Genomic DNA, 10,676 nt, shown 5'->3' with positions numbered 1-10,676 from the left:
TGTTGTTTATTTCCGTTTTTCCAATTATCTTTTTATTTACATGCACAGATTATACGTGACTCGAATTAGAAACACAGTGTCCTGAAATCGACGCGAGCTGGATGATTCTCGAATTCGTTGTTAATATTCCCCCGAGGCAGCTGATGTACTGATTACAGATCAATATATCGATTACAAAACAACACAGTATTCAGCAAGGTTTTTACAACGAGGGAAGTTGAAGAAGAGAGTGTGTGTTTTGAAAACTGGTTTGAATACAAATGAGATGTTGTGCTCGCAGTCAAATCGTCAGTGACTTTTCACTTTGACACGTTTTAATATTTGTTTATACCCATCTTTCACAAAGTGATTTATTCAGGTGTCATATCTACCACGTCATACTACTAGTTGGTACGATTCTTGTGGCATCTACTATCTGCAACACAGTGAGGTGTGAAAATGGCGTATGATTGCATATGGAGTGGAAACCTTTCCTATTATAACAGCACAGAAGGCGATATATCTTTGTTCCCGTGCGGCGATAACGACACCTCTTCCGAAAACGCCTATGACTGGGACTATTATTACGACGTGAAATTACCCACAAGGCTCCGCAATTTCGTGTATCCAGCTCCGCACGAGTGGTTTCTCATTTCCGTTTACGCACTGGTTTTTCTTATGGCTCTCGTCGGTAACGTGCTCGTCTGCTTCGCCGTGTTGCGGAACCAACAGATGCGAACTGTTACAAACTATTACATTGTTAACCTGTCCTTTGCCGATATATTGGTGTCTCTCATTTGCTTGCCCGTGACTGTGACCTTTGAGACCACCGAAACCTGGTACTTTGGCGACTTGGCCTGCAAAATAATTCCCTATGTTCAGGTTGGTACACAAACATAAAATTGGATGATTGAATGATTGGTCGATTGAATGATTGATTGATCATTCATTCATTCATTCGTTCGCTCGTTTGTTGATTGATTGATTGATTCATTCATTCATTCATTTATTGCAGTAATTTAGATGAAGTGTTGTTGATTAAGGATCAAGTCGATTTGTCCCAACTATTATTATTTAGACATATAAGTAAATAAAGTAAATAAAGAAAGCCGTTGTATGATTGAAAAAAATTCAATTATCAAGCTGTTTTATTACGATGCAATACGCGTACATACACAAAATAGGCGTATTGAAGATATCATCCCCTCTTCACGTTTTAACAATACATCAAATGACTCGTTTATCTCAATCGCATTTTGTTTTGAAAAATTGTACAAGCAATGACAACATAACTGGTAATTTACTCGGATATAATGATCACAATCACATACGACTTTCTCAGTCATCAAGTTATTGCGCAAACCACGGGGGAAATATTTTAATACGCACATAAAATCTCATTCATTCCCGAGTGATTATTTGATAATCATGGCATCAATTTGCCCCCAACAAATCGATTGAAGACAATGTCGTTTGAGTACTAATTAGTAGACAGCGCTGTATTGTTGAATGTCTTTGAAATGTCAGAGGGACTTGTTCCTGTCAATGCGTATGATTAGAATACTTCTCTCCGTAAGAACCAGCAATTGGAACGCTATATCTCATTTCAATATACATTGAACAAATGCACACTGATGCAATTGAACAGTGTAGTACATGTTTGTAACTATGCAAAATACGTAAGCAAATACGTTATAAACGTTAACTGCCAGGTATCTTCCGGTTAATTATTATTTTGCTTATTCAGCGGACTGGAAAATGAAACCCAGTGAATATGTAAAATTGAGCATAGAATACATTATCGAAATGATAAAACTGTGAATTTGATTTTAACAAATATTTCTGAAATGCTAGCTAAATCAGTGAAATTTAAACCAAGTGAAAATTAGTAGTTACACAGTATCGTCTCGTTTTGTGGTATTCATTTCATGAAACGTCTTGTATTGAACATTTAACATTGTTGGAGGTATTCACTTTCGGTAATAACATCAATCAATGTGTTAGTGTGTATGTGTGTGATTTCGGGTGGGATAAAAGCATTTTAGATATAATCAATGCAAAACCTGTACGCATCACGAAATACAGTTTCAATAAATTACTAAAAACACACTTTCCAACCTCGTTGATATATGTAAGCATGTGACACATTTGATCGTTGCAGGTAGTTTCTATGAGTGTATCCGTATTGACGCTGAGCGCCATTGCTGTAGACAGATACTTCGCCATCTGCCAGCCTCTACTCTTTAAAAGTACAGCAAAGCGGACGCTGACTATTATATTCTCTATATGGTTGGTATCGTTCATTATACCAATACCACAGGCCATAGTGTATGAGACGGAGGCCGCCGATACTTACAAAAGAACATATATCTATTTCACCAAGTGTTACGAGGTTCGTTAAATATGTCATTTGCTTACACAGCATCGACAATGTGGCCCGCATGTATGAGGAACATACCTTAGACGCAAATCTCGCCGCCGAGATCTCGTTGAGGAAGAGCGAGCAACGAGATTTGTTGCCCCTCAGAGCGCATTTCATTCTTTCCTGAAATCTAATACCGTGGTTACACAGATCAGTAGTCGCGATGAAGTAGAAAACGGAAATACTATTTCATGCACTCGAACAAGTTTGCGCCTTTACCGCTCGCAATGAGATCTCGGCCGGCCATTCGCGTCTCCTATAATAACATTGGAAGCATACATGCAACAGACACGTTAATATATCATCGGTAATATTATGAATTGAAACCGTGCAATATGCAATTAGCATTAACGATGTGTCATGATTAAAAGCATGTGCAGTTAACACGAAAATCATGTCTTTGAGTCGTTTATGGGCAAAAATCTTCAACATCAGTGTATTGTAATTATAGCATATTTCTGATCATACGTATTGAACATGCCACTCTCTTTCTCTCTCCAGAAAGTTTGGTTTGGCACCATCCAACAAAAGATCTACCACGTGGCGTTAGTGCTTGTCATCTACGTCATCCCACTTCTGTTGATTGGCATCGCCTATCTGTTTATATGCCGGCAACTATGGGCTACGATTCCGGGTACCATGCCTTCTGGGGGCGGCAAACATTGCCATTCCAATGGATCGGATATGAACAGGACGACGATGAGCCAGCTGAAATCACGCCGGAAGGTAGCCAAAATGCTGATCATTGTTGCCATTCTGTTCGCCCTGTGTTATCTGCCTTTACATCTGTTAAATATCATCAGGTGAGCATCTATCACGTGATTTGAATTTAACTGAACTATAAGTCGCGTCAATTAAATGCCATTCACCTCAATCAAGCTTGTTACATAAATTATGCTAATTTTTGTCGAATCTTAAAGGTCGCGTGCATGCCATTATTTCGTTTATATATATATCCCTGCGATCAATATCCTATGACGTCACTATTTTACTATGTATAGATGCGGGAAAACCGATTCGTGCAAAAACTCTTTTTGTTCTTGGTTATTTATAGAATAAACAGGCGATTGGGATTATATTGTCATGCTGTTCAAAAAAAGAGCAAGAACATAGTTCAGACTTATACATAAATCGTCATTTTCGTATATTTATCTGCTGCATAGCTGTTTGAGAATAATTATTTCGCCAAGTAAATCGACTCAATTTGTACATTGATTATTAGTATAAATTATGTTCATAAATAATATAATAACGTTAAATAAAAATGCCGTTTAAACTTAGCAAACAAGGTGAAACGATCTGCAATTACCTAATTGACATTGCCATCAGCCGATGCTGTGATTCAGGGAAACAGACAGAGAAGGCAGAACGAGCGTATAGAGAGGGGGATTCAATTAATTGATACAGGCAGATTTTGGACCAAACATATTTAGAGATACGGCACAGTATATTAATGCCAGATGGGAAGTAATAATAATACAAAGTTGAGAGTCAAATTCAATTGAAATAAGAATTACGCTAATAATATCATGCAGCACCTAGCCACACATGAAATACAAAAAAAAACATGTGTAATTTTACATGTAAATAACAATACTAGATCGAATTAAATTTTAACATAATGTCTTTCATTTCCAAAAAGGTCGCTAAATGATGGTAAAAATTACTTTCTTTCTTGCAATTAAAATGCTAAAATTGGCCTTCAGACACTCACTGTTCACACGATAAATTCTATAAATATTCAATTCTTTAAAGTTGTTTGGCCATTTATTCTCTCACTCTGTTTAACCATTTGTTGGGTGGATAATACAACGTGGTAAAATGTCTCTTACAGAGCAATGCTTCCCACTTGTCCTGGCTAAAACTTTAGATCATGCTGAAACAATAAACAAAGATTACGTCACAATTCCGCTTCCTCTATTCGTATATTCCGGACAAAATGTAATGGTCACATGTGGAAATGTACCAGCATTCTTTCGGAAAAGAGTTGAGACAAATGTAACAGTCAACTTTGGCATTTCAAGATTTCTCACGTATGTATGCGTAATTGGGGATTTCCAAGTGTGCATATTACGCAATTAAACACCTAACTGTGAAATACCGAAGCCTTCATTCACATTGTAAGCAGCAACGTAAGACTTGCCGGTACTTTACTGTCGCACCTTTTGTGCAGATCTTGGTAGTAGTAGTAGCAAGTATTTGAAAGGTTTTCATTTGGCAAGATAACGATAAATAAGTGTTTTTTTTTTGAGTTGAGCTCGCCTCTTGAACATATGTATACTTTTAACGCGTGCGCAGTTTAATATTTCGATTTTAATCACCATTAACAGAATAAAACTGCATAATTGTTTCCGCACTTTTTCTTAGAACTGTTGACAATGGCCTACGTTCCACATTAGTACAGTATGTTCAGCTTGTTTGGTCCAAAATTAACAAAACAATTATAAAAAATTACATATAAATAAAAATAATTTGGATTCTTGGATTAACGTTAGTTATCGCTTGAAATAGAAACAAATCTTATCACTGACAATTGTTTGATAATCTAAATGTTTATTCTGTTTTGCCAGTTTCTCTATTTTATGATTACTTTTACATATTATTGTCTTATTTTCATTTTAAAAAGCAAGTAGTTATATATAACTATATATATTTGTATTAAATAACGTTCAAACGGGGCGTGGCTAGCACGCGGCTTTTAAAATATGTGTATGTTGATATCAATGGTCACTGATAGATACAATCTGACAATCGTCATCAAATAAGGTTAGATTGAAAATGCGTATTCCAGGTTCAATAACAAAACGTTATGTTAAATACATTTATGTTTTTTTTTAGCGTTTATAGTTACGAATAATATAGTTGTACATAATTCAATTTGATTCAGGGCTTGTGAAATCTCACATTGAATCACAAAAGTTGTCATTTTATTGTCATAATGTGAAGATAACTAGAAAAAGGTTATATTGAGATTTTGTAAATGCCTTAAGGTATATATCCAATAACATAAGAGACGAAAAAACAAACAACCAATCGACTTAAGTCACAAGGCACATGCTCGAATCATTGTCATAACTCATAAGCGGACTGCAATGAATGTGTTACCCCTTCTATATTATAGTTTTCCTAACTGACATTAATCTTTTAATATATTTTTGCAGGCAATTCCCGATTTTTGACGAGGTCGTACAAGAAGATCGCCATTCTTTCCACATACCCTTCCTCGTCGCTCATTGGCTAGCGTTTGCCAACAGTGCCACCAATCCTGTTGTCTACAACTTTTTGAGTGGTAAGTCAATATTCCCCCATACCCACATACCCCATAGAACGATGGTTTAAAGGAAGGTGGTCGTCGCGCTACGCATGTGTGACATTTGTGTTGATAAACATTGATTTTCCGACAATCCAATGCGCTCTTGTAATGGAAATCACACAAGTATGAGATTTGACCTGGACGAGACTTTTACTAATTACAGCCGGTGACTCCTTCGTTACATTCCAATCACCTAAAATGCATAATTAAAGCTTGGTAACGTCTCAGTTTGTACTCGCTGATCTGAGCAGCAGCCAAAGTCGCCATATTTGTGAGTTAGATTTACATTAATGCTTACAAATTGTAATCGTGCAAACTGTACAAAAATATATACAATGCACCAGTAAAGAAAATCGTCTACTTCTGCACTGACATATTTAAAGATATATTTTAATCCGATATTAATAACAAGCTCAATCAAGTATCGATTGATTGCGAATGACACATTCTCAGCAATGAATAAGGAAACAGTTGAGATTATAAAAAGCAATTAATATGTGGTATATTTGTCCGTGTTAAAGTTAACAACAGTTCCCCTGACAACAGGACACAGCGCCGGTTAATGTAGGTTAATGTAGATATTCAAAAGGAAAGCCAATGCTTTAATGGTGTTCTCTGCGCAGTTATTTATATCCTGAAAAAGAACATAATTAAAGAAACAATATATACGCAGAGTTCAACTTTTTACAATCTTGCTATATAAAGCCATGCCATTGCTATATAAGGCCTGCATTATTGGGATATAAATATTTCAGGTTTATACAACAGCCAAACTTAATTTTGGTTTCCGCATATTATAAGAAACTGCAGCCTCGCCGCACATAGTGCTGCAATAATAAACTTATAAGGCTTGATTGCAGTAATTAACTACTCTATTTATATATTCGAACGAGCCAGCACTGGTCCAGCGTGTAAGCACACTTTTTAATGTCACCCTTCCTGTCTTTCCCGGCATTGGCTCTCATGATACTAATAAATGAGTAAAGTAAGTGCGAAATAACACTAATGTTGTCTAATCTCTTGTAGCTAAATTCCGTAAGGAGTTTAAGGCGGCGTTCACGTGTTGCTTGTCTTGCTGCGCCCGGAAACGACGCAGACGCCACAAACGCGGCGGTTACCAGGGTTCTATAATGCACAGCTCAATGGCATCCACGTCGAAATCATACGGGAATTGTACAGAGCATATTTCTATGTCTACTGTCCGCACTGGTGTACACGTGTAGAAAGCCAAACGCATCATTGCAGTCTGTAAAAGAGATACAATGACCACGAGATTCAGCGTATTTGCAGTATTGACATTATACAAAGATGTAGGGTGCTCATCTACCCCCTGACTACTAGAAAGAAGAGTTCCATGACCATGGTTCGCCTTCTTGATTGCAAACAAGTATTCTGTCAAAGTTTGCCTTTTACAATGGGATATGCTTCCTGGTGTAACATATACATATAGGTTATATAAATATATGGAGGAGGAAATTAAAATATGATACACGTATCTCGGCAGGCCATATAAGATTGTAAGACATCGATAATAAGATGGTATAGTATATGAACCATTAATGTAAATACGTGCGTTTTATGCACTGTCTCGAAAGTATCTTCTCCATTCATGTATATTGTCGCTTCATTTTGTTTCGTTGCCCTTTATGTTTCAACTTGATGACGAAAATTGAATACAGGCTCATTGAATAAAGTGCAGTTGAAATGTATACACTAAATTATAGTGAGAATTGTGTCTGCTTTAGCGTACATTTATGATTGTTTTCTACGGCGAACATATACCTCATCATTGTACTGTATAATGTTGATGTCAATAACTAATTCGAACGAGTGTTAAACTATTGAGGACCATAGTCAAGTTTTGACACCTCTGTTTTAGAATAAACCCCACGTACATCGTTTCATATAACTTTCTCTTATTGATTGAACTGTGTTGTATAATGTACTTGTCAGTTACTTTTTTTGTTTTTGTGATCTTATACTTATAGTAAATGATTCAGAGGTTGGGTATGTTGTTTATTGTATCATATTGTTTCTAAAATGTTTATCAAGATCTGTAACCAACATGAAATTATGTTCAATCAACCCTTAGACTGAATGTTGCCCCGCCATATTGGTCGGAATATGGCTTTCAAAAGCTAAACAACAAAATGTGTTTTTATTATGGAATTTGCTTTATTTCGTGATTGTCCTGCATATTATTTGACTTGTTTTCACTCCCAAAAAACACAGGGAAGAAACAAAATCAACATACTATTGAATAATTAATTATAGACATGTTTTACAATACGGTCACTGCATAAAATACTCACACAAGTAGTGTTCTTCTCTAACAAAACATAAGATTTGAAGAGACTGCTATATGAGGCGGCGCCGTATAACACAGTGTCTTCGAACTGAATTATGAGTCTTGTGTGTGACATTTGATCTCACATAATATTATTTTTCATGTGCATTGATGAAAGTTGTGAAAACAATTATTCTTGTATAGATTTATATTATAAGCTATTATCACATGACTAACATATAGATAACTTTTTACGTTCTAAGTCCGATACACGCTAACTTATCTAAGATTGATCGATCTGTATTGTAAACTACTATGATATGAACTATGTGTCTAGAAGATTAAGTACAATTTCATCTTTTTCATGTTTGATTCTGTATGTGATATTTGACTTCACAGATGATTATATTAAATACAGTTTTTTTTTCTTCAGTAAAATTGGAATATTTGTATTAAACATATTAGTAATTATATTTATTTTACAAATACATTGCTTTGTAGTTAAATATGTAAATAAAGAAAACTGAATAACGTATATCAATTCAATTTTCAACCATTTTTTTCATTTTTAAAAATATAAAATTATTATTCTGTAATATTCTGTATATTGTAATTTATTTTATTTTACGCTTTGAAAACATATGTACGTGTTTATATAATACAATTAAATTTCACTCATTAATGGTAATCAACTAGGTGACCTAGGTAATATGTTAGCTGCGCTGTGATGGTATTATGTAAATATGGTTGTATGTTTCCTAGTGACGTACTCATTAAAGTGATCAGTTTCAACAATATCATATTACTAAGCAAATGCAAAATATAAGAAAGAGTCTTGTATTTTAATTTTCTTCCTGTTCACGTATTGTGATTATAATATTCGGCTAAATGTATAATAAAAACGCTTAATTGTTTATAATATAATACGATTTTTTATTTTCTATTTCGTTGCCGGGCATGGCGGGCGTAATGCTTTAAATACTACTTACAAATCCTTGAATATTGACAATTAGACTCGTATTGTGGAAATTAGAAACAAAGTAATTCGTGTATTTAGCAGACATGTTTAATCTTCAAAATAGTACACATGATGACATTATTATTATTATTTCTTGGGTAAATTAAATACCAATTACACTGTAATTCTTGTTTCTAATTTGTATTTAATATTGGAACCAGCGATTATCCTTATTGCGGATTATTGGATAATAATCCGGAAGTTAATAAAGTTCAAAAAGTTGAGAATGTGTCTATTTTTTATTTGCTAGAATATATATCGTATTGTCTGAGAGTACACGACACATGCCTTCTGAAATGTGCTTCTAGCTGTGAGGTTTCTATTACGTAATCAAAAAGCAGTTGAGACGCCAGTAAACATACTATCATGATATTAACATTCACTCAATTAGGTTTCCAATCAGATGTGCATTCCAAAATAATAATCATAACTATTGGAAGGTTATTAAAACGTTTATTGGATTATTTAAATTTTGACTTACAAACAAAAAAATAAAATAACATAGATATAGTTTATAATCAAACAGGAGTAACGTGCGCAATTCGAAAATACGAAATGAAACAATAGATTGAGTTGTATATTACAAATTAATGATATAGAAATTGAATTATATATGTCATGGATGCATTTCATTAATGGGTCCATTGACTATGTTAGTATAATGTCTCAATGTGTTGAGGCATATGATTAGTGTGTATGCTTCCCCGTGCTTATATCCCATTGAAGGATTTGTTTATAGGTTTTGTTTTGAATTATTCAAAATATGAACGTTTGCACCTATTTGTGATCAATATTAACCGATAGTAGTCAACACCTAGTATAGCCTCGATATAGATTATATGTAGACACTCGTTGTTATGACAAAAAGGCTAAAGACAAATATAATGTAACATAAAACTTCATAAGTTTTCTCAATAGCACTGACATTGCTACAACGTTTACACTTGTGATAAATATCTATTCATAAGTATTTACTAGTGACCACTAGTCATAATGTTGACCGGACAAATATAATTACGAACATGTCTTGCTTCGTTACAAAAATCGCATTTCAAATTACGTTGTTTTCCGGCACACGTTTACGTGCATTGTTCTAGCTGTCGAATATAGTGTTTTTTTATTAAATCGTATGGAGGCATATCACTCAGGTAAAGTGTTCCATTATATTTAAATGTAATAATAGAGCATTAGTGTTGAGTTGGCACACCTATCTCATTGTACGTGATAGGATTTCATGATGTGATTTATAACAATATATTTCAAGGTGTTGTGAGATTGTTTTTACAAAATACATCACATTTAACCACAATAAACAGGACAAGTCTTACCCAAACGTTCCCATCTCTGCTGTGAATAATATAGCAAATTAGCCGCTATCTAAATCAATAATTATTTCCAGACATTGTCAATTGCTTTCGACGCACGGGATTATTCAATAGTCTTTTGTGTTTAAATATTGACAACGCGTGTTTGCAGAAATATTTTATACATATATAATTATTTAAATAGGTTACACTCGAACGAATTCTAAGTGTTAAGTGATGTTTTAAAATCAGTTGACATAAAAAAAACATCATCACTTACGCATAAACAACTGCCACGTCAGTTTAAAAAGTGACTTCAGATACAAGTTGTTATTTGTGTGATAGTAACTGGT

The 10,676-nt window shown here is 34.5% G+C and overlaps 1 protein-coding gene across 1 annotated transcript; it reads left to right on the top strand.

The window, feature by feature from the left end:
- The first annotated feature begins 229 nt into the window (after positions 1-229).
- LOC100378064 (orexin/Hypocretin receptor type 1-like) lies at positions 230-9,246 on the top strand. Its single transcript, XM_002733567.2, has 5 exons — positions 230-861; positions 2,141-2,371; positions 2,903-3,204; positions 5,563-5,690; positions 6,741-9,246. The coding sequence occupies exons 1-5, from the start codon at positions 439-441 to the stop codon at positions 6,935-6,937; spliced, it is 1,281 nt and encodes a 426-aa protein (XP_002733613.2). The 5' UTR covers positions 230-438; the 3' UTR covers positions 6,938-9,246.
- Positions 9,247-10,676: the final 1,430 nt, after the last annotated feature.

This window comes from Saccoglossus kowalevskii, chromosome 18 (assembly GCF_978046115.1).
Source record: "Saccoglossus kowalevskii chromosome 18, keSacKowa6.1, whole genome shotgun sequence".
Taxonomy (NCBI): Eukaryota; Metazoa; Hemichordata; class Enteropneusta; family Harrimaniidae; genus Saccoglossus; species Saccoglossus kowalevskii.
Note: the sequence above shows the minus strand (reverse complement) of the source record. Positions and strands in the feature narration are given on the sequence as shown.